This window comes from Nomascus leucogenys, unplaced genomic scaffold (genome assembly GCF_006542625.1).
Source record: "Nomascus leucogenys isolate Asia unplaced genomic scaffold, Asia_NLE_v1 Super-Scaffold_258, whole genome shotgun sequence".
Lineage (NCBI taxonomy): Eukaryota > Metazoa > Chordata > Mammalia > Primates > Hylobatidae > Nomascus > Nomascus leucogenys.
Genome location: NW_022095769.1, coordinates 5,579,763 through 5,604,299, shown reverse-complemented (window position 1 = coordinate 5,604,299; position 24,537 = coordinate 5,579,763). Strand labels below are relative to the sequence as shown.

Sequence of the window (24,537 nt, the reverse complement as noted above, 5' to 3'; positions counted from 1 at the left end):
TCTGGGGCCTGGAGGTAGTAACCGAGGTTGAAACAAATGGAGTCCCTCCAGGGCGCGCTCACCTCACCTAACGCTGCCTTACCTCCCCCGTGGCCTCGGCTTCCCTTCCTAAGTGGTCAGTTTTTCTTCCGCCCTGCAGGCTCTCCTGGCCCACCACCTGCGTCGGCCGGGACGCGTCCAGGGTCTCTACTCTTCGCTTCCTCCTGCGTCCCCTTCTTCCACGAGCACCCCAGCTTCCTCCGGCTCTCACCTGAACCCCGAAGCGTAGTGTTTTCTCTCTGGACTAAAGCGGAACTGAGAACCGGTGGAAAAGCCCCGCGCCTAGGCTGCAAGGCACTGGCTTAACAAGTCCAAAGGTTAGCTGAAGTTTGGCTGATAAGCAGAACCAGAAAAAGAAGGTCTCCAGCCCCCCAGCGTGAGTACAGTGGACCCTGGCAAAGCCCCGCTCCCGGCCCGGGTCTTCTACTCTCCAGGTCTGCCCCTCCGGCTCTCCCTCTCTCCGGGTTTCCCCCTCCCCACCATCATTTGCATCCAGCCGAAAGCTGGGCCCTTCCCACTAATTTGCATATCTTATATGGCCTAATGGTGGCGATCATGGCAAGTTAGAAGTTTTCTGACTCCTCTCAGAGGAGCCTCCGGGACCCCGGGGAGTAACAGGTGTCTGGACGCTGAAGGGTGGAGGGGTTCCTGGATTTGGGGTTTGCTTGCGAAACTCCCCTCCACCCTCCTCTCTCGCACCCACCCACCCCCTCACCCCCTTCTTTTTCCGTCCTTGGAAAATGGTGTCCAAGCTCACGTCGCTCCAGCAAGAACTCCTGAGCGCCCTGCTGAGCTCCGGGGTCACCAAGGAGGTGTTGATTCAGGCCTTGGAGGAGTTGCTGCCATCCCCGAACTTCGGGGTGAAGCTGGAGACGCTGCCCCTGTCCCCTGGCAGCGGGGCAGAGCCCGACACCAAGCCGGTCTTCCATACTCTCACCAACGGCCACGCCAAGGGCCGCTTGTCCGGCGACGAGGGCTCCGAGGACGGCGACGACTATGACACACCTCCCATCCTCAAGGAGCTGCAGGCGCTCAACACCGAGGAGGCGGCGGAGCAGCGGGCGGAGGTGGACCGGATGCTCAGGTAGGCGCAGAGCGAGGTGGAGATGACCCACCCGAACCCCTGGAGCCCCGGCCCCGGGCCTGAGTGACACTGCGCCCGACCACACTCGCCAAGCCCGTTTCCCACCAGAGAAGTCCCCCGGGGGGCGCTCTGCTTCTCTCCCAACACCTGGACCCTTCCCAATCCCTTAGCCGGACGACCCTGCGGCCCACCGGGCTTCTTCTCCCTAGGCCCAGGCCAGCGTCCGAGACCCAAGGGCTTTTCCCCGCGGGGCTGGGGCTCGGCCGGGGAGAATTGGAGCTGCGGAGCCCTTTACCAGGAGGTTTGCCCACGCAACTGAAGTTGCGAGTGGGTGCAGTGAAACCGCTGCGACTTCCCGGGAGCAGAGGCTCGCGCCGCTACAAGCCCCAGGCCGCGCATTTTTCCTGCGCGCTGCCTCGGGCCTGGAAAGCCGCATGTCGGCCTCGGACACATTGACCTGCATGATGACCTGCAGTTCTTTGCCGAAGGACAGGCGGCATCCGGAGCCGGGATCTGGGAGGCGAGTTCCCTGGTGGGCACTCTTGTTAACCGCGCCCATGCAAGGCCCGGAATTCTCCGGGATCCCCAACGCGGGTTTAGATTCGCAAAGGGCATGTTGCATGTAGGGTCGGGGTGGACCCGCGCGGGGCCAAAGAAACCAAGCGCGGTGGTGTGGAGGCGAACGCGTCTCAGACCTCAGTTCGCAGAGGATCTGGTCTCAGTCTGAGAAAGGAGGGCGTTTCTAGACCTCGCTGCTCACCCCCGGCCTCTCCCCGGGAGGTCAGGCCGGCTGGCAGTGTATCCCCAGGGCCTGGATCGTTTGTGGGTCCTCCCTGACCGCCGTAGGCTTTGACAGCTGGTTACTAATTATCTAAGGAGCCGAGCGGTTCCCTGAGACAGCACGTCGCTCCCGGGCCACTCCGCTTTAGGACGGAGCCCATCGCGTGGCTTCGGACACTGAAGCGCCGCGATTTCGGGGCTGAGCCTCGGCCGCACGTCCGCAGCGGCGGTTTGGGGTGGGATATGACCTTGCATTTGAATTTGCGCTCCGAGGGCCTGGCGGTTTGCCCTCCAGGCAAAACAATCAGGGGAACTTGCAGATTTTTTTTTCCCCAAACACACTTGGTATAATTCATAGGTTTGAGGTTCTTCCCTCGTCGCTCCCCCGCCCGGAGGTGATTTCTCCCCTACCGGAGAGAACTCCTGCAAGAGAGTTCCGCGACGCGGAAGGTGTGAGTCGCAGAGGCTAAGAGGGGTCCAGAGAGTGGCCCCTAGGAGCGGCTGGGGCGCCAGGGCTGTCGGGGAGGTCGCTCAGGACCTGGCGGATGAACCAGGCTCCCACCGCCGGCCACCGGGGGCCACAGGGCCTAGGCCCTCCCGCCCGGCCGCAGGCGCCCGCTTTCTAGGGCGGCGCTGGAAGGACCTGGGGCGCCCCTCCGCACCCAGCCCCGCGCCGGGCTGGCTGCAACTGAGACGTAACATAAACTGCAGCACGTGGAGTTGGGGTGTTATTAATTTATTTCTATAAATCATCAACAGAAAGATACACAAAGAGCCGTGATTAGGTTGAAAAGAGAGGCGGGTTATTCATTGGTGAAGTTGTAAACGCGCCTTAGAGGGGGAAGGAAATCAAAACGCGGGCGCGGGGCTGCTCGCCGCTCCCAGCGCGCACCCAGCCAGGCGCCCGGCGCGGGACACTGGCTCTCTGAGCGCCGGAGCCGCCCGCGGAGCACCCGGGTCGCCGACACCCGCAAGCCCGGCCCAGGGTCCTTAGACCCCAGCCCCCCTCTTCCCTCTCCAAAGCCCCAGGCCCCAGCAGGGCAGGGAGGGGGACTGGGGAGCCGGAGACCCTCGCCGAGTTGGAGACGCGGGACAGACCTGGAGGCTTTTTTCTCCCGTCCCGAGCGGGTGCGGCCTTTCCTCCCCCTCTTCCGGGAGCGCCGGACTTGATTAAAGTAATTTTTCAAGAAATCGCTAGCGGTTCGTAGGTCACTGCGCAGGGGGCTCCCGAGCCTCCGGCACACGCACTCCCTTCTTTTGCCCACAGTGTTCCCTTAAGACGAAAAGCAAAGAGAAACCGAAGTCGCGTTTTGGAGTTCCTGGAGTTCTAGTGAACCTCCTAGAAGAGAAAGGCAGGGAAGGAAGGTCCGGACTGCGCGCTTCCCGGTCTCCGGCTCCCTGCCGGAGCTGGCCTTGCTCGCGGCCTCGAGGCAGGCGCGACGGGGGCGTCTAGAAAGTGGGCTGCGTTCTAAGAAGCCACAGTTGGGCTCCTTAACGAACGCGCTGCGGACTGCGCTGGGGTTCAGGCGTCTCTGCTCCTGGGCAGCAAAGTCATTGTTTGAGAAGGAGCGTGCGGGACGTACCCTGCGGGCGCCGCGGCCAGCGTTTGACACCTGCGCTTGGGACACAATGGCCGCTGGCGCTCTTCGGGACCCGTGCCTTTCTCCGTGTTAGGAACCCCTGAACCTGAGCTGTGATTTCAAATAAAAAAAATAACCAGCTCTCCCGGCTCTTCCCGGTGAACACACGTGAATTTTGGGGTCAGAGAGCTGTGAAGGTATAACTGCGCCATCTTACTCCTCACTCTCTTTTAAGTCGGACTTAAAAGGTTTTGCCATTATTTATAAGGTTTTGGGGGGCTTTTTTTCCCTCCCCAATTGTTGGGCTAATTCACTGTTTCCACAGAATCATTCCCACTTAGAACAGTACCCTATTTTTCTAGGTTTCTTAGGCATACAAAATGAGCACAGGTAAAGGCATTTAAACAAAAGAAAAATAGCCGAAGAATTTGCTAAAGCAATATTCACTTTTAAAATGCAATTTTTCCCCTAAGGTTCGAAGCGTCTTGTTCGTAACCGTTGAAAGTATTTTTCCACCCTAAAAATATCTGTGGAAATATTGACCAGAAATAAACTTTTAAATGATCTGTGATGTTTACAAGGATATGTCTAAAACGTTTATTACATTATTTTCCTCTTAATGTGAATTCTCCACGTTTGAAACTGTAACTCGTTTTCTCATTTTTTGTTCTTGTTGTTACTTCCTTATATTGTGTACTCGGAAAGTACCTTTGTAAATACTTGAGAAATTCGTTCTTATATATAATTAATATAAAAAGTTTGCATTTCTCAAAAACATCTCTATCAAAGCCTGTGTTCTCACGAGTTTAATATCAAAGTCTTGATAAAATAATCACAACTACCCAAATGCTTACAAAATATGTTCCATTACTGGATTTTTATTCATTAAACAAAATTAATTTTATTTGACATATTAAAGGCACCATTTAGAAATAAAATTGCTTATTATGTTGCAATGCTGTGTCTATTTCAGCCTCTACACCGTTTTCTTTTTTGTTTCACCTGAAACTAGTTTTCCCTTCTGTTTTTTTCATGTTCTATCAAACTGATATATGTATCAACATACAGTAATGGGATGCTGGTTTTTGTAAGTTAAATATGTACCTGCATTAAATAAATAGTAAACGTGTATATATTGCTTCTTTAGCACTTTTGTTCTGTGCTGCACACTATTTTCTTAATTTCTAGTTTTGAATTATATCTCTCTTTTCAAAGCATCTGTTCAATAAGCCAGAAAAGATATTGGCAAAGTTGAAACCATTCTAGACAAATAAAATTCAAAGGTGCTAAAACTAGCAGTTTACACACCTGTGTTTATGAGAAATGAAAAGTATAACCATGTTCTTATCCAGTATTTAAAATTTATGAGAAACACGATAATACAGGAAAACAAGCATCTAAAATTGTGAATGTCCAAAATTGAAGCTATTTGTCCCCATTAGCCCAGTAGATTTTGTCTGGAAGGTAGGGCTGTGGATTTTTTTTTTTTTTTTTTAACTACTTGCCTCACCTCAGTGGTGTGATCCTCCAGTCCCAAAGAGGTACAACATTGTATTTTGGAAAACTTTTCTAAAACTCTGAAAATTATTTACTGTTTGGCTAAGACACCCTCCTTGCTTCTTAGAAGGTGAACACATACATTTCACCCCTGTTTTATAAGAAATGGAGATACCCATTCAAAAGGAAAATAATGTAGGAGAGGTTGAAACTAAAATTGGGCAAATTCAGAAACTGATGCTATCCCTCCTTCATTGTAGGATCAGTGAGTCCAGCCCCAAGCTAAAGGCATCCCCACTTTACAGTGGGCCACCTGCCTTTTAAATCTCCCACATTCCAGGAAAATGAAGGAAAGCAAAATAAAACGGCCAGGTGCGGTGGCTCACGTCTGTAATCCCAGCACTTTGGGAGGCCGAGGCAGATGGATCACCTAAGGTTAGGAGTGTGAGACCAGCCTGGCCAACATGGCGAAACCCCATCTCTACTAAAAATACAAAATTTAGCTGGGTGTGGTGCTGGGCATCTATAATCCCAGTTACTCGGGAGGCTGAGGCAGGAGAATCGCTTGAACCCAGGAGGCGGAGGTTGCAGTGAGCCAAGATGCTGTTGCACTCCAGTCTGGGTGACAAGAGCAAAACTCCACATCAATCAATCAATAAATAAATAAATAAGCAAACAAACAAACAAGAGCTTTTCTTTTTGCTTAATAAGAGAGAGTGGTGGTGGTGCTTTTTTCTTCCTGAAGATGGGAAGTCCTCTTTTGCCCGCTAACCTCGGAAGAACGGGATGAGGTGTACCATACAGGGGCCGTCACCTTCTCTTCTGTTTAGCTTCCATTTTGGCCTCATGTCTATCCCAAAGTTGTAACTTAGATGGGTGGAAAATTCAGAATTTTGCATAGACCATAGGTAGCACACCCTCGAAAGAGAATATTTCTCCCCAGATGTCTCCCACTAGTAACCTAACCATCTGCTTGTCTGTCTAGTGAGGACCCTTGGAGGGCTGCTAAAATGATCAAGGGCTACATGCAGCAACACAACATCCCCCAGAGGGAGGTGGTCGATGTCACCGGCCTGAACCAATCGCACCTCTCCCAGCATCTCAACAAGGGCACCCCTATGAAGACCCAGAAGCGTGCCGCCCTGTACACTTGGTACGTCAGAAAGCAACGAGAGATCCTCCGACGTAAGTGTTTTCATCCTGCCTCTGCCTCAACCTGAAGTGACCTTTGCCCTCTCACCCCATGGGCTGCCCCAGTTTCCCTTTCATCGACAAGGCCTTGTGAGCACTTGGCAGATATGAGGAAGGTGGCAAGTAGATTTGGCCTTGGTGGCTGCTGTACAATGGATTGGCTTCTGTCATGTTCTTCAGTCACAGCCCCTTGCTACCCAGCCAGTTGCTCTGAGGAGCCTGTCAGTGTATGGCAGCGTGCCTTAAACTTTTTGGCTCCTCCTTCCAACATCCTTCTCTTTGAAACCAAGTAGGTGACAGAGTGAAATATCCTCCCCGAGAGAAAACCCAGCATCTCCCCTTGATACATGACCATCAGTCAATTTCCAAAGAAGACATTTCGTTGCAGTCAATAATATTGATTACTGTTACTGTTAATTTCCTCCTCTCTGGAAAAAGTATCAGCAATAGGAGACATTTGTATGGAAACATATATATTCAGAACTTCACCCTGTTCTTGGAGGATAGTGGGAGGGATTGAATCCTGAGGCAATTTAAGGTGTTTACCCACATTTTCCAACATTGGTAGACTGTGGGGACCTCAGCTGGTGGCCCTGCTCATGAAGAAGCTACTTCTGGCTAAGGCAGGGCACAGGAAAAGTGTCTGCATTTGGAACTCTGACCCATCAATTCTTGTCATTCCCATTCCCATCCCAAAGTTTTTTTTCTGTCCCAAGATTTCTCCCACGCAATAATTCTGAAAGGTTTTTGTTTTGAAGTACGTCTAGAGAAGTTTGAACTGCCTATGAATAACAAGAGTAGGAATGACATACTGTCTGTATTTTAGGAAAGTATTCTTTGACATTACACTTTCATTACTTTGAGCCAATCCTTTCCCTGGAAAATTTGTATAGGTTTTCACTCTCCCCACACACTCTCCTCTGGCTTTATCTAGCCTTCTCTGTCTTTATCAAGATGTTAATTTCCACCACTTTCTGGGTTGGGTTTTTTCCCTGTGGCTTTTTGAAATGACTCTTGTCTTCTGTTACGCACTGCTCTAAAGTGATTGTTTCAGTATTTATTGTCTCAATGTCCCTGGGCTGGTGAAAGGAAGGGTTTTAGGTGTTCATTTCATATTGTGGTGTTTGTGCTTTTGTTGGGAGCATTACATGAATAGATTGGAAGAAGCAACGTGAGAGCTGTTTGCTGCTTAGAGCGGGAGACCTTTCCAAGAATGGGTTGGCCCCCCATACTTGGTGACTAGCTCTTTAAGAATTTGTGTTCCTGACGTGAAGCAACTCTCTGTAGTTCCTGGAAAGCCTAAAAAAATTCTCAGGAGCCATTGTCTTCAAAGACCCAACAACCCTTGGGCCCTGCCCAATTTAAGCTTTATATAGCATCTCCAGTCTGTGCTGCCTGTCTGTATTCAATGAGAATTTCTTCAGAAAGGAGAAGGAGGCAGGAAAGGCAGACTGGAAACTTCTCAAAAGACAGAGGTCCAGAAAGTTTCTCAAGATGCTGAGGAAGGGGCATTTTACAGATACAACAGCCTCTTCAAGAGATTGTTGTTGTTGTTATTTTTGTTTTATTTATTTATTTATTTATTTAACTTTTTGAGACGGGGTCTCGCTCTGCCGCCCAGACTGGAGTGCAGTGGCACGATCTTGGCTCACTGCAAGCTCTGCCTCGCGGGTTCATGCCATTCTCCTGCCTCAGCCTCCTGGGTAGCTGGGACTACAGGTGCCCACCCCCACATCTGGCTAATTTTTTTTTTTTGTATTTTTAGTAGAGATGGGGTTTCACTATGTTGGCCATGCTGGTCTCAATCCCCTGACCTCGCGATCCACCCGCCTCAGCCTCCCAAAGTGCTGGGATTACAGGCGTGAGCCACCGCACCCAGCTGTTATTTTTGTTTTAAAGTCACATGAGACATAAAAGCTTAAGAAACATTCCTTCCTTCTGTAACTATTATACAGGCACCTACTATGTGCCAAACACGATGCTAAGCTATGGAATACATAGGTTCTTTTCTCCAGGGACTTACCTGCCATCCAGTGAGGAAGTGGAGATGTTTGAGTAAATAATGCTATTCACTTTCTAAGAGCTGTTATAAAGATATACACAAGGGGCAGGAGAGGAATTGCTAAATTGCCTGGAGACATCATGGAAGGCTTCCTAGAAGAGGTGACATTCAAATCATGTCTTGAAGGATGAATGTAAGACATGCAAGCATGATCTAAGAATTAGGAAGTAAGAGAAATAAAAGAGGGACACAAGTGAAGGGTGGGGAGAAGGAGGAAGAGAGGGGAGAGAATAAAAAATGATACATGATTACAAATTTCCTGGAAAAACTAAAAATAACAAATGGTAATATTCATGGGCCCCTCTACACACACAGAACCTCCTTGTCCAAGCAGCCCCCAAGCCTATAAAGAGGCTACTGAAGCCAACTTCTCCAAGATAATTTTCATGGGCAATGAACATTTTCTTCCCCAACCCCAATTAATCTGAAGGGAAGTAGAGAAGAGTTGTTGGTGGCTAGAGGGAGCAAATGTGGGAGTCTAGTTCTTCAAAAATTGGAAGAGGCTAGAGCCAAGCCCCTGAGGTCAGTGGAACCTGAATGGTTCTGAGCACCTACAGGCAAACCCACCGGCTGATTTGAGGACACACTGAGCTCTGAACACTGTTCAGGCTGCTACCTCCTCAAAGGGCAGATGAGAGACTGCGGCAGCCCCCACACTAGGGAGCAGCTGCAAGAGTGTCTCACACCCACCAGACACAAAGCTTCAGGAGTCGGTTTTGTCACCTCCACACAAGTCAGATCTGAAGCGTTTGCAGGGTACATGGCTTGGGTTTTTTTTTGTTTTGTTTTGTTTTGTTTTGTTTTTTTTGAGGCTGAGTCTCGCTTTCTTGCCCAGGCTGGAGTGCAGTGGCACGATCTCGTCTCACTGCAAGCTCTGCCTCCTGGGTTCACGCCATTCTCCTGCCTCAGCCTCCCGAGTAGCTGGGACCACAGGCGCCCACCACTGCGCCCAGCTAATTTTTTGTATTTTTAGTAGAGACGGGGTTTCACTGTGTTAGCCAGGATGGTCTCGATCTCCTGACCTTGTGATCCGCCCACCTTGGCCTCCCAAAGTGCTGGGATTACAGGCGTGAGCCACCGCGCCCGGCCCGGTTTTGTTTTTAGTGAGAGGTGATGGGCAGGCTGGTAGTTAGGAGCCTGCAAGCCTGCAGGCTGGGCTCATGTCCGGGCTCATGTCCAGGCTCCTGCCCCAAGTCCACATGACTTTGAGCAAGTCACTTAACCAGTCTGAACCTCAGTTTCTTCATCTGTAAAATGAAGTTGGCCATACTTCTCACATGGAGTGGTTGTAAGAATTAGATGAAGGAATATATGTAGAGGATTTGGCACAATACCTCACCATAGAAATGGTTCAATAAATGTGAACCATTATTGTGTCTGTTCACATTAAATGAAAAAATCTCACATTGCTCCCAGGCCCTTGGGATGATCCACAGTGGCTTTGGCCATTGGTGACTCCACCGGTGCCACACAGGGCCCACGGGGAGGAGAGAAGACACTGTGACAGACCTCACTGAGCAGGGGACATCTCCTTCTCCCCCTTTGATTTCCCCTCAAGTAACTGCATTTAGAGAGCTGCTGTGAAGCCAAATGCCATAGAAGGGCTAAAGCACTTTGAAAAGTATAATCAGGTGGGGCATGGTGGCTCACGCCTGTAACCCCAATGCTTTGGGAGGCTGAGGTGGCGGGAAGACTGCCTGAGGCCAGGAGTCTGAGACCAGCCTGGGCAACATAGCGAGACCCTGTCTCTACGAAAATAATTTTTTTTAATTAGTCAGGTGTGGTGGCTTGCACACCTGTAGTCCCAGCTACTTGGGAGGCTAAGGCGAGAGGATAGCTTGAGCCCAGGAGGTCAGCTGCAGTGAGCTATGATCGTACTACTGCATTCCAGCCTGGGTCACAGAGAAAGACCTTGTTCGAAAAAAAGAAAAAGTATAACCCCCAAAGGAATTTGGGCCAACATCACTATCATCCTGACTAGGGGCAGGTATTCTAAAAGACTAGTTAGTGTCCCTAAGCTTTCAGTCAGTCTCATTCCACAGCTGGGGAGATTAAGTGATGAGGGAATTAAGCTGGGGCCCCACATGATCCCACTAGCAGTGACTTCCTGCTAGTACGTTTGACAGGGACTCTCTCAGGTCTATAGTGGCATTGTTGGGCACCACTGAAAACAGAGCCCTAAGGTGGCCTAAGAATCCTCCAAGGTGAATGGGCTGAAATCAAAGGCCCCAGTGACATGGTCAGTCCACAGTTAAACAAAGCCCAACACCATCTGCAGTTGGGATCCCAAGTCCTGGCTGGCTAGGGGCCCTAACCATTCCTCCTGATGGAGCAAAATGGAAATGAGCCTTAGATAGGTGGTAAGTTCCCTGCTTCTGGAGGCATATACACTGGAGGGCCACTCCGTGGGGGGTTGTAGAGGGGATTCAAACGTTAAGTAGTAGCCTGACTTGAACTTTGAGGATTTTGGATCCAGTTGTCCAAAGGAACGAGAAGGATAGCATGTAAATGATGGGACATTTAGAGCTTATCACAAAGGGAGGTGGTCGCCTTCCACTCTCTGTGACCTGTGGGAGTAATTACAGGAACTGAGAAAGAAAGTCATCAAGGCCGGGCATGGTGGCTCATGCCTGTAATCCCTGCACTTCGGGAGGCCGAGGCAGGTGGATCACCTGAGGTCGGGAGTTTGAGACCAGCCTGCCCAACATGATGAAACTCCATCTCTATAAAAATTCAAAAAATTAGCTGGGCATGGTGCCGCACACCTATAATCCCAGCTACTCAGGAGGCTGAGGCAGGAGAATCGTTTGAACCCGGGAGGCGGAGATTGTAGTGAGCCGAGATCACACCACTGCACTCCAGCCTGGGCAACAAGAGCAAAACTTTGTCTCAAAAAAAAAAAAAAAGATATTAAGATCCAGAACATAGGGACCCAGAGCTAGGAAGGGAATGTGTTATGTGTCTGCTCAGCAGAGTGCTCAGCCTCTATGTTTATTCATCTGTAAAATGGAATTAATCACTCCTGATGAGCCCTGCTTCATGCAGATGTGAAGACGAGGACAGCAAAGCTTTCTTCTTCAGTAATGTAAATATCAAATCTCATTAAACCATGTAGGCTAAGGCATCACCACTGGGCCGAGCTGCTAGCTCTCATTCATTCCACAAAAATCTCCTGAGGGTCACAGAGTGCCTGGACCCAAGGAATTGGACAGACAAAGAGCATCATTTCCAGCTAATTAAACACCACTCCCAGACAGGTCCTGTGTTTGTAGTCTTTGAAATTATTTGAGATCTAAAGCACATTTTCTCTTTCCAATACAAAGCTCCAGTTATATTTATTTCAAAGCATGTTTCAAAAGGTTTGGGGTTTTTCTAAAAACCTGACTTTATAATGTAGATACCTAGGATATAGGAAGAGGGAGGAGAGGTGGGGAGTGCTATCTACAGCCTCTGAATATTTTGTGCAAGTGTCAGTTGTACCTTTGAGCAGTTCTCCCCTGGATCTGAGACTTGATTGAGCTCACCCACTTGATATCAAATACAAGAGTTCAGGATGCAGAGTGTTGCTTCATGTCTGAGGGCCAGTGAGCCAAAGGGGGAAAAAAATTTTTTTCTTAAAACAACGGCTGGCTATGTTTGAGCTCCTTCAAAGAAAGGAAAAGGGTGGCTTTGCTGGGGCAACTGAGGTGGGCAGTAAGGGCCTGTGCTGAGGCCTCCCTGTCTCCAGCTCCATATGCAGTGAGAACAGATTGCAAAGCTTAGATGAGGGGAATAAAGGTGTCTTCGTCCGTTGTCTGTCTGTGTCTGTCTGCTGAGTGAAGGCTACAGACCCTATCAAATCTACTCCTTTCTCTTTTCAGAATTCAACCAGACAGTCCAGAGTTCTGGAAATATGACAGACAAAAGCAGTCAGGATCAGCTGCTGTTTCTCTTTCCAGAGTTCAGTCAACAGAGCCAGGGGCCTGGGCAGTCCGATGATGCCTGCTCTGAGCCCACCAACAAGAAGATGCGCCGCAACCGATTCAAATGGGGGCCCGCGTCCCAGCAAATCTTGTACCAGGCCTACGATCGGCAAAAGAACCCCAGCAAGGAAGAGAGAGAGGCCTTAGTGGAGGAATGCAACAGGTAACACCACCAGAAGCTCACCTGGGCGCTGGGCACGCACACGGACCCAGGATCTCTCCCCCTCGGTCCTGGGATATTGAGACACTAGTTATACAGATAAGTGTGGCTAAATCAGAGCTTCTCAAAGTATGTTCCACAGAACCCCAATATCAATTCATTAATCAGTAAGTCTGAGAACCAGCATATGGATACTTCCCCTTAGAGAGTCACAACATATATTAAAGGCTCCGAGAAGCCCTGCAGTCAAGAAACCCACTTAGCTTTGTTGAATTGGTTGTTAACTATGGAATCTTTGGTGGAGTACAAACAACCCCATGAATTATTATTCTAGGGAAGATACTCTGGAGAATGCTAACGTAAAATATGATACTTGTAAAGTGAAAGTTGTGTGTTTGACCTCCCTACAGGCCAGGGTAAAACTTTCCCTTAGCCACAGACTCTAGATCTGGCCTCTACCAATTGTCAGACATGCAGTGGTCCAAAAGGAAACTTGACAGGAGAGTAAGAATTGGTCAGATCTGTTCAGTCACTCTGCCCCCGCTGACTCAACAGAGTTCTTTTTACGTGTTAACTACCAGCCAGGCACGGTGACTCACACTTATAATCCCAGCACTTTGGGAGGCCGAGGCAGGAGGATTGCTTGAGCCCAGGAGTTTGAGACCAGCCTGGGCAACATGGCGAGGCCCTATCTCTATTTAAACAAAACAAAAAAACTATGTGTTATTTTATGTATTTATTTTTAAGATGTGGTCTTGCTATGTTGCCCAGCAGATCTTGAACTGGGCTTAAGCGATCCTCCTGCCTTGGCCTCCTAAATAGCTGGGATTACAGGCTCTAGCCACAGGGCCCAGCTATTTTTTTTTTTTTAAACAATTGGAAAACCTTGGGAAATCTTTTTACTTCATTCCTGCCCTGTTCTCCTTGACTCCAGTATTGACTTTCTAAAACTTCAGCTCTTTGGTCTGGCCAAGACCTGTATGCGCTTTCTCTGTCTCTGGGCTGGGCTGGCCTTGGCCGTGGAAAGAATGCAGCCAGGGAGGTCAGGCTGGGAAGCAGGGAGGCCTGTATTGCCACTGAGTCCTCAGGCTGTGCTCCGTACCCCAACTAATGAAATGCCTTGCAGCACCCAGTAGTGTCTAAGAATCTCTCACACCTGGTTTTGAGGTTTCACCAGCCCTGATAAAGCTAGAGACTGGCCATCTCAATGCACCCTGCTTTGTACCCCACCCAGCCTGCCTTTTGGAGGGGATAAGGCATCTTGCTTCCTGGCACTCTTTCAGGGATTTCAAGCCCCAAAAGACCAGAAATCCTCTCGAAGTGCTTTGAAGCCACTCAAGACAGAGCCAGTGAAGGGCTTTGCCTTTTGTGTGGTGGGAAGAATGGCTAAATAAGGAGGTGTCAGGAAGCCCCATCTGGACCTTCCCCTGGACTGCCTGTCCCCGGCTCGCTCTCTTCTCCTCGGGAGCCACACCAGAGCCAAAGCCCCTGACTCCCAGGGTGGCATAGCCTTTTCTGTCCCTGTGTTCAGGCCCACTTCAGCCATCTTCATCAGATCACTCCATGGATTGGCCTTTTCTCTGCATAGGCCTCTCCTCCCCAGCCTTCCATTCTGCCCACAGCCCCTTCACACTCCCAATCAAGACTGCTGTGATTGTGTGTTTTTGACCAAGCACCAACAAGTCCCCCCGCCACCCTCACTCACCATCTCCCCTCCATCCATTCCCAGGGCAGAATGTTTGCAGCGAGGGGTGTCCCCCTCCAAAGCCCACGGCCTGGGCTCCAACTTGGTCACTGAAGTCCGTGTCTACAACTGGTTTGCGAACCGCAGGAAAGAGGAGGCATTCCGGCAAAAGCTGGCCATGGACGCCTATAGCTCCAACCAGACTCACAGCCTGAACCCTCTGCTCTCCCACAGCTCCCCCCACCACCAGCCCAGCTCCTCTCCTCCAAACAAGCTGTCAGGTAAGCAAAGGTTGGGCCTCACTGCCTTGGCAACCTGACCATCCTGGTTCTCCCCACGGATCTTATCTGGTTTAAGGGTTTTCAGAGGAGCAAATGTTTTGAGATGATCCTAGGGCCCCTCTCTCATTGCCAGAATATTCCCCTGGAAATATTATGTGGCTCTGATCAGTCTCCTCCAACTCCTGGCTCAGCCATTGCCCTGTGAAGGCTCACTCGGCTTCCAGGGAGCCCTTTACCCTATTTGTCTCCTTCCCTCTTCTTCTCCCTGTGTGGCTGCTGACTCAGCAGTCATTCTACACTGAGGAGGCTGCCTTATGGGTAGGCCAGATGCAAACCGCAGGCAAAGGGGTGGCGATGGCGCGGCATCCCTCACTGTGTTGGAGGATGGCACTCCGGCTACCGCCTCCATCCCTGGCCATATCCTGCCCCTCGCTCGGTCCTGGCTGCCTCAGGAGAAGCCCAGTGGCCTTTGGGGACAGCCACTCTGTTGGTGGCCTCTGCTTGTTGGCTTCCATGTGTCATCAGGGTTGGTGGGGGTCAGTCACTTGAAATCTTTGCAGCGATGAGTTGGGCAAAACTGACTAAGTACCTGCTCCATCATGCTTGATTGAGTGCTCCTGCGTGCTGGGCCCTGGCCTGGATTAGAATGCCTCTGCCGTGGGCTCTGAGTTTGTCAGGATGGAACACTACAGCCTTCTTGGGGGAAAGCACACCTACATGCTGCGTGCTGTGTTAGGCACAGGCTGGGATGGAGCACTTCTTCTGGTCCTTCATTCTCCTGGCACAGCTGCCTTCCTAGAACTGATGTGCTCACTGGGGTCTATGCAGTGCCCATGAGGACAAAGTGTAGCAGCCTCCTGCTGCTCCAAGAAAAGGGCTTGCGAAAGGAAAGCCAAACACTGTTTCTAACTCGGGGGTGATTCTGAAACCTGTTGCTCCCCTCACCTGTTGGTTGCCCTTCTGATGAGAAAGGCCTGAGGGCTGGGAGCTGACCCAAGTGTTGAGGGGAACCAAAGCCACCAAGACAGGCTCAGAGCCATCAGCTGGGTGGTGTACAAGCATTTGTTCCATGCCTGCTTTGCCCTCCCGTAGCACAGCCTCTTCCAGGGCCTCTGGGAGCCTGACAGTGCCCAGCATGAAGCTGGGGCCAGTGCTGGGGGTTTCTGTAGGTCCCACTCCCACAGAGGAGAGAGACTCAGCCACACAGGAAGAAAGTCTTGGTTACTTAAGAGGCAGAGAAGCCCCTAGGCAAAGACTGGCCTGATTGCAGAGTAACTTCGCCCCTTTAGGGAAATTCAAAGCAGGGTTCTGAGGGTTGTGGCAAATGGCACGTGGCTGGCACCGGGCAGGACCGGAGCGCTTGCCCGCCACAGCGATCCACGGTGCTGAAGCTGGGAGCTGCGGGGGGCGTGGTTGGGGCAAGGGGCATTATTGGGAAGACAATGGCCATTGTGCTGGGACCTGTGATCTCCACACCAAAGTCAGGGAGCCTGGAAGCCAAACAAAGGCCCAGCAGCCTTCTGACAAGCTGGGGCTGTGCTGAGGTCACCACGGGGTCGTTGGTTTAGGCATCCTGTGTGCTGACAGGAGACCCAGAGAGCTGGGGCTGGAGGGACGGGAAGCAGTTGCTGGAAACCCGGCAGGGTGGGCAGAAGACACAGCCTGTGTACTCCTCTGACTGCAGTCTAGGAAGGGCGTGTCCCACGGGAAGTGGATACTCTGGGGTGCCCCTGAAGTCTGGATCTTTCTTAAAAGCTTGTAATATTAGAATTTGGAGGGAATTTGAAGAAAGGAACTGAGGCCCAGAAAGAGGCAGTGATTTGCCAAAGTGACACAGAGTAATGGTAGCAAAACAAGGACTAGAGCTCAGGCCTGCTGGTTCCCACTCCATACTTTGCCACAGCACTGCGATGTGCTGAGTGCTTACCAAGTCCTGGGAATATGCTAGTGTTGTACGAGCTGCACGTCCTGCCTGGTAGGAAAGATATTGGGTCACTGTCGAGTCACCAGAACCAGCTGCAGATCGGGGTTTTGTTTGGGGGCTTTGTGGATCTTTCTGCGGTGTAATAGATCCTATTACTGTTTCTGGAGCAACAGTTATGGGACACTGAATATTATCAGTAGCTGCCTTTCTTCTGTGTTTTTTTTTTTTTTTTTTTTTTTTGAGAGACAGGGTCTCCCTCTGTCACCCGAGCTAGAGTGCAGTGGTGCAGTCTTGGCTCACTACAGCCGCGAACTCCTGATCTCAAGCAGTCCTCCTGCCTTAGCCTCCCAAAGTGCTGGGATTACAGTTGTGAGATTGTGCCCAGCCCTTCTGCCTTTTCACTCTGGGCTCCTCAACATGGTCCTTGTCCCAAGCCCAGGGACTGGCTTCTCTTTCTCTGAGTATAGTTATGCATCTGGGTTCTATCCAGTGAGGTTATAACTGTGGCTAATTCACATAACTTCTCTAAGTCTGAATTTCCTGCCTACAAAATGGAGAAATAGGACCTTCCACACAGGGCGCGTGTGAGAATGAAAGGAGTGAATGTATAAAGACACCTTTCCCGATAACTCATACTACCCTTATTATGACTCTTAACATTAGAGAGGGCTAAACAAGGGCAGTGAGAAGACTGGCATGCAGCAGAAATCATTTTCTTTTTGATCTCACACACCAGGGCATTCCCCCTAAGAGGCAGTGAGATGTGTCTTGGCCCTGGAACTAGAAACAGAGGTAGCTGCTGTGCTAGGGCCTGAGATGCAGGATGCTGGGGTCAAAGACTTGTGTCCCCATCTCAGGCTGCCAGGATGGCATGTGTGCCGTGACAGGGCTCCTGAGTAATGCACTCAGGCAGACAGCGGGCTGGAGCTCAGCATTCGGGGTGGCTTCTGTCTGTAGAGCCGCATGGCACTCTTCCCACCTCAGTGCCCACAGCCAAGGTATGGTCACTAACCAAGCCAGAAACGTAACTGTGTGCAGAATACCGAAAAAAAAAAGGCCAGGTACGGTGGCTCATGCCTGTAATCCCAGCACTTTGGGAGGCTGAGGCGGGCGGATCACGAGGTCAGGAGATCGAGACCATCCTGGCTAACACGGTGAAACCCCGTCTCTACTAAAAATACAAAAAATTAGCCGGGCGTGGTGGCAGGCGCCTGTAGTCCCAGCTACTTGGGAGGCTGAGACAGGAGAATGGTGTGAACCCAGGAGGCAGAGGTTGCAGTGAGCAGAGATCACGCCACTGCACTCCAGCCTGGGCAACAGAGCGAGACTCTGTCTCAAAAAAAAACAACAAAAAAACAAAAAAACACTCTGTGGGCTAGGTGTGGTGGCTCGTGCCTGAAATCCCAGAACTTTGGAAGGCCAAGGCAGGCAGATCACTTGAGGTCAGGAGTTTGAGACCAGCCTGACCAACATGGTGAAACCCCATCTCTACTAAAAACACAAAAATCAGCTGGGCATGGTGGCAGGCGCCTGTAATCCCAGCAACTCCGGAGGCTGAGGCAGGAGAATCGCTTGAACCCGGGAGGCGGGAGGCGGAGGTTGCAGTGAGCTGAGATGGGCCACTCCACTTCACTCCAACCTGGGCGACAGAGCAAGACTGTCTTAAAAAAAAAAAAAAAAAAAAATAGATCTCCATGTTGCTGAGGAGAGCCCAAATCCACAGTCAGCACTAGCAACCCCAAAGACTGAGCTGGGGGGAACAAGGCCCGAATCCCCCCACACCCACTCTCCACGCTCTCCCCTCTCCAAACACCGGCACCTGAGCTAGGAGGGCTGGCAGCACCTTGGAGATGAAGCTTCCCCAGAACCCTCTTCCTAGAGAGGAAGAGCAGCCTTTCTCTAACAGCACTTTCCCTCCCAGCTATGCTTACCACGCTGTGGCCCACTTGCCCACGATGACCACGGTGTGACCCTAGTCCTGGAATGTCCGGCACAATAGGGGTGGCAGGAGGAGCACTCTGCCTCTGTCAGCGGCTGATTGGTTACAAGATGCCCTACGAACACATTGTCAGCAGAGTCAGCTGTTTCCAGCGTTGCCCCTCCTCGGCTTTACAATCACACACCAGCATGCAGCCAAGGGTTGTCATGGCTTTGTCTCCCTTATGCATGCTTAATTGACAATTAAGTTGGGGCTTTGAACCAGCCTGGCTGCCGCTGCTGGGCCTTCATCTTTCCAGGGAGTGTCACAGGGCCACCCTTTGTTTGCTCTTCTTGGGGGCCTGAAGTTACTGTAGCAGGCTGCAGGCAGCCATTTATCTTCAGCCTGGAAGGCCTTTATCCGCCCCCACCCCCTATTCCAGCTCTTGGCCAGCAGGAGCTGTCCCTGGTTATAGGCCCCATGACAGCCCATTCTGAAGCCATTGAGCAGGTCCGGAATGATGGCCTCTACCTCCCTTCTGGAGATGAATCAAGAGAAAGGCCCCCAAAAGGTCAGAGGGCAGGGCGGCAGCAAGGAGAAGGACTGGTTGGAGCCTGGTGCTTGTATTGATTGGCTCGAGGAGGAGGAGGAGGAAGTTGGCGCGGGATGGAAACTCGGCTAGCCTTGGCCCAAGCCGTGGTATCTGCTGTGTGATCTGTGGCGACCTTGCTCCCTGTACCCTTTGCTCTAGTCGGCAGCAAGCTCACCTGGCCACTACCTCGAGGAGGAGAGGAGGGGTAAAAGGTCTTCATCAGCCTCCGCTCTCCCACGCTTGATGTCCTCACTCTTGTGTCACCTTTTGAGAGGGAAGTGGGGACTTATTCTCCTGGAAAGAAAGTGAGGCATGAAGAAAAAGAGAAGAGTCCCTGCCAGGAGGACTTTCAGGGGTCCCGAACCATAGCCCCATTACCAAAGAGGAGACACTTATTTCTGTGGCTGCTGCTCCTCCTTCTCACTGAACTCTATTCCTCCCTCTCCAAGCCCAGTGGACTTGACTTCCCTGACGTGGCTTAGAGCTTGAAAAACAGAGAATCCTGCCTCCTGCCTCTCGCTCATCCCCTTTCACAGCCCCTCCCAGGTTACCTGAGGGAATCTAACCCTGGGTCTCAGACCAGCCAAACTCTGGGCCAGGGTACCTATGTGAATGCTGTTGTTTTCCCTGGCACTGAATTCTGCAGGACCGGAGGAAATCTCCAAGTTTCCAGTGGCAAGGTAGTGACTCAGCGAGAGGAATTCTAATGGCCAGTGTTGATGGAGCACTTCCTTGGTCCCAGGCCCCACGCCGAGTTCCTCCGTGCATCGTCTTAAGTGACCCGCACAACAGCCCTGCAGAGTAGGAGCCATCTGTAGTGTCATCTTCATTTTACAATCAAGAGAAGTGACCTATTTAGAATGGAAGGAATGTGCCCAAGTTCATATTCTTAGTAAGTGGTGGGGAGAGGTTTTGAGCTGTTGCACACTGTCCATCTCTTTTTGCTTTATGCAGATGCTAAGAACTTTTCAGGCACAAAACCCAACACAGAGAGAGAGAGAGAAAGACACACACACACACACACACACAGCCCCCAGCAGTTCCTTTTCCCACATTCCTACCGTTCCCCTCTAAATAACACTGAGGCTTTGGGAGATCATGGCCAAAGGGTGGGGTAAGTGTGGGAGTCTCCCATTCTGGCTAGTTTACTGCTTCCTCCCCAACCACTGCTCCTGACCAAGGTGGATTCTGTGCCCTGCCCAGGCAAGAAATCAAAGCCCCCTCTTTCACGACCCCATCCCCATCTGCGTGGGGATTTGAACTGCCCTTGCAGTCAGCACTGTCTGGGTTACTAAATGCCTTAACAACTTAATGGGGCTTCTGAGACAGTGCAAGCACCTCAGCTCACCTCTGGGAGCTCCGCCCCCTCCCTGGGCAGCAGACAGTGGGAGGGGTTTATGAGGGTAGTTGTAAAAATATTCATCTCAGCAGCAAAGTTCCTCATGGTAAATAAGGCCCATTGTCCCTAAGTAGCAGATGATTTCAGTTCAGAAGAGAGACGAATCCTGCCTTGAAATGTCTGCAATTCTAGGAAACACATTCATATTGACTTGAGGTTTAGTGGTGGACATGGGTGGCTCCAGCGTTCTCCGTCTTAGGGACTTTATCTGAGTGCCATTTTATCTCTTGAATTTGAAGGTCATTTTATCTTGTGGGTACCACCCCATCGGCTGCCACTAGATTGGGGAAGACAATCAGGATATTAATGAGATTAAGAGGCCTAGCCTTCAGGGTGTTCTGCTGTCAGCCTCCCCCCTGATAGGGGACCAGCCCTGGTCTGCATACAAAGAAACCAGGCTGCTGTGCTGGTGGGGCTCCAAGCCTCTGCACAAAGGGGCCAGGAGATACTGGAGTCCTATCACCTAAGGGTCATGCCTAATCCCCATGAAGGATGCTTAGACGATTCAAGGACTCCTTGCTGCCTCCAGTGAGCTCTGAGGAGGCAGGAAGCTGCCTGCAAGCACACAGCCCTGGCCTGCAGCTTATGGGAGAAGTACTCTTGGAAACTGTTGAAGGTTTGATGAGAAGTGACAGGAACTTGGAGAGAATTAAGTATCGCAGGTGCAGAGAGAGGCAGAGATCTGTGCAAGGGCCTTTGAAGCTACCTGCTTAATGGAATGGAACAAGATCTGGCCTTATGCCTCTACCTATCTTTTAGGGGGAAGTACAAACGCAAATGAAGAGGAGAGAGAGAAATATACATACATATATATGTATTTTATATATATATATACACACACACACACATACATATAGAAGTTATATATATAAAAGGAATACAGCCCACAAATAAAGTCAGATCAATCAGTCAGTCATGGTTATCGTCCTAGCTATTCATAAATTCTCTAGAACAGGGATTGACAAACTTTTTCTGTAAAGAGCCAGAGAGTAAATATTAAGTATTTTAAACTATTCAGTTGTAATTACTCAACTGTGCCTTTATAGCACCAAAGCAGCCATAGACCATAGACATGGAAGTGAATGAACATCACTGTCTTCCAGTCAAACTTTATTTTATGGGGACTGAAATTTAAATTTCGTATAATTTTCACATATCATCCTATAGTCTTTAATTGATTTTTTCTCAACTATTTAAAAATGTAAAACCCATTCCTAGCTTGTGGGTCATACAAAAACAGACTGCTTTGGCCAACAGACCAGTTTGCTGACCCTGCTGTAGGACAATAGTTCTCAAATGTGGCCACACTTTAGAATCTCCCGAGGGAGTATCTAAAAATCCCAGTATCCAAGCTGCACCCTGGACCTGTCAGAACGCCTGGGGAGCAGGACTACACATCAGTAGTTAAAACTTTCTAAGTGATACCAATGTGCGGCTAAATTTGAGAACCAGTTCTAAGGTTCTCAAATTTAGCTTCTCAAATGTTAAAGTGCATGCTGATTCCCTGAGGCGGGGAGTGTTAGGATACAGATTCCCATTCTGTAGGCCTGGGGTAAGGCCTGAGTTTCTGCATTTTCAACAAGTTCCCAGGTGCTGTTGAAGAGGATGGTCTGGGACACACTTTTGAGTACTGGGGTTGGATTAGCAGCTAACTCCCCTTGGCCTCCCAACCTGTGTAATTTGCCTCACCATCACCAGCCTTGACATCTAATATGGGGAAATGCTCCTTTAAATCCAGCTGGCACAGCGACAAAATTACAGGCTATGGAGGCAGACCCAAATTCCAACCTTAACTTCGGCACTTACGGCTGTGTGACCCTGGGCAAGTCTCTGGAATCTCTGTGCTTGCCTCTTGAGGTGTGGAGATACCCACTCATGCAGATGCTGGAAGAATTAAATGAGATAATATATATATAAAACACTCTGGACATAACAGGCTCTCATAAATAGTGGCTGTTACCATTGCTTGCAGAGGCTTGTGGGTTGTTTCTTTGTTTTTTGTTTTTTTAGTTGTTTCCCTCTTTCCTTGTCCTTCTTGGAGGTTTCATTCAACCCTGATTTTTAAAGAATTTGAGTATCTCCAACTAGATATTCATCTTGGTGTTTGCAGCAAACTTAGGCTGGCTTCTTGCAGCACATTGGGTATGAGGCAGTCTCCCGCTCTTCCTAGGACTTCTCTGTGACATCCACAAGGCATGTTAAGTGCCGTAAGGCATTTAGTACAAATTCAGGAAACAGTGAGGGGAAGCTGGGAAGACCATGGATTGGTGGGGGCAGAGGGGAGGGTCATGACCATGTAGCAGGAGGTCAGGTTCACGATGTTCATGAAGTCGAGATGACCATGAATTTCCTGTAACTAACAGGGCATTTTTCTTTTTTCTTTTTCTTTTCCTTTTTTGAGACAGAGTCTCGCTGTCTCCCAGGCTGGAGTGCAGTGGCACGATTTCGGCTCACTGCAAGCTCCACCTCCCGGGTTCACGCCATTCTCCTGCCTCAGCCTCCCAAGTAGCTGGGACTACAGGCACCCGCCACCACGCCTGGCTAATTTTTGTATTTTTTTTTTTTTTTTAGTAGAGACGGGGTTTCACCTTGTTAGCCAGGATGGTCTTGATCTCCTGACCTCGTGATCCACCCACCTCAGCCTCCCAAAGTGCTGGGATTACAGGCATGAGCCACCACGCCTGGCCATTTTTCTTTTTTAATTAAAGGAGGTGTGAATACCACTCTCATGTGTATTGCTTGTTAGTAATTAGCCCTGGGAACCTACCAGGTAGAGGGGTGTGGGATGTTCCCAGTGGAGGCTGCATCTGGGAAGCTTAATGGCCTTTGTTCTTAGAAGGGAAGTTCCCCCAAACTTCAGGCGAAGGAGCATTTAAGAAAGAGAAGGTGCACACAGCCCCACGGTGAGCAAAGGGAAACCTCAGAAACTCCTAAGGGCTAATTTTCTGGAAACCTCTCCACTCAACCTGTGAGCATACATCTGCTTCAGGTATCTTGCCGTTACCCTACGCTCCGACTTCAGCAACCTCCGCAATAGCACACTTGTGTGAGTTCAGCCACTGAGGAATCAACTGGCAAGGGGGGACTCGATGCCTCTGACGCTTATGGAAAGTCAAGAGTCAGTTTTCTCAGGACTTGTACTCTGCATGTTCTTTCTAAGTTGGAGAAACACCGTGCAGATGGTCTTTAGCATATAGACTTTCCCAAGGGAAGTCTACCTGAGCCAAGGTGAGCTGGTTATGGCCAGTCCCTTCTCAGGACCAGATTCAGATGTGTGTGTCTGGGTAGCCAAGTATAGCACCCAAATCAGGCTTGGCTTGGGTTGTGGTTCTGTCACTATCTGGCAGTGTGGCCTCAAGTTATTAGCCTCTCTGTCCCAATACCTATCCCCTTAGGGGTGCTATGAGGCTTAAATATGATGAGACACACTCAGTGCCAAACACAGTGCCGCAAGGAAGGTTAGCTGCCATTACAGTATTATTGAATTGACTCAGAAACTTCAGGGTGTTGAGAGAACGGAAGAGCTTGGGTCCTCCCTGGGTTCTTGACAAGGGTCTTACCTTGTAGTTTCACTCTGGAAGGATTTTCCTTTCCATGAACCCTGCTTGTCATTTGAAACATCAGAAACAATGAACTAAGTATTGGCAAGATCTGTGGTTCTCAAATCTCTCTCCAGACCACACAAAAATCATCCAGGGAGCTCATTAAAAATACACATGGCTCCCTCCACCCACGCACACCTTTGGAATCAGAATTGAGAGATGAGGGGTTCACAGGCATAAGAACTTTCGACAAAAGCCCTAAGAGATTCCCCTAGAGTCCCAGCTACTTGTGAGGCTGGGGTAGCAGGGTCACTTGAGCCCAGGAGTTTGAGGCTGAAGTGAGCTATGGCAGTTGGGTTGTAGACAACAAGGAACACAGGCTGCTTATCTTTGTCTCCTTCCATAAAACACCTTGAGATAAATTAAGCACTTTTTTCCCATTGGCGCCACTGCAGTACAGCCCGGGTAACAGAGTGAGACCCTGTCTCTAAAAAAGAAAAAAGAGAGAGAGATTTGGATGCACAGTCAGGGTTGACATTACTAGGCCAGAGGGAGCAGGAGAGTTCTGAAGGGGTTGAAGGTAATCCTCATGACCTCTTGCTGAAATGGGAAAGGAGAAGCAGCCGGGGTGAGGGGCTTTGGACTAGGATTCAGGAGATCAGAGCCACCAATGAGCAAGGGTGACCTTGGGTGAATCATTTAACTTCCTGGGAATTCTGGCAAATGAGGGTGTGGGATGAGGGCCTTTCCACTATGACAGGCTATTATTTGGAGGCTGTGTGTTGCATGCAGTCTTGGGGCCCAGGACTCCGCAGCTTGAAGTGCAGAGGGAGGCCTGCCAT

General features: G+C 50.1%; 1 protein-coding gene across 3 annotated transcripts in view; it reads left to right on the top strand.

Annotated features, from left to right (window-relative positions):
- The first annotated feature begins 564 nt into the window (after positions 1-564).
- HNF1B (HNF1 homeobox B) overlaps positions 565-24,537 on the top strand; it is a 58,153-nt gene continuing 34,180 nt past the window's right edge. For 2 of the 3 annotated variants that reach the window (XM_012503608.2, XM_012503609.2), the window contains exons 1-4: positions 565-1,123; positions 5,966-6,165; positions 12,172-12,358; positions 14,085-14,320. In XM_012503608.2, coding sequence (XP_012359062.2) covers positions 780-1,123; positions 5,966-6,165; positions 12,172-12,358; positions 14,085-14,320 — 967 coding nt within the window. In that variant the 5' untranslated portion in view covers positions 565-779. Of the gene's footprint in view, positions 1,124-5,965; positions 6,166-12,093; positions 12,359-14,084; positions 14,321-24,537 lie in introns of all 3 variants that reach the window. The other variant, XM_003278398.4, reaches the window with a different exon arrangement.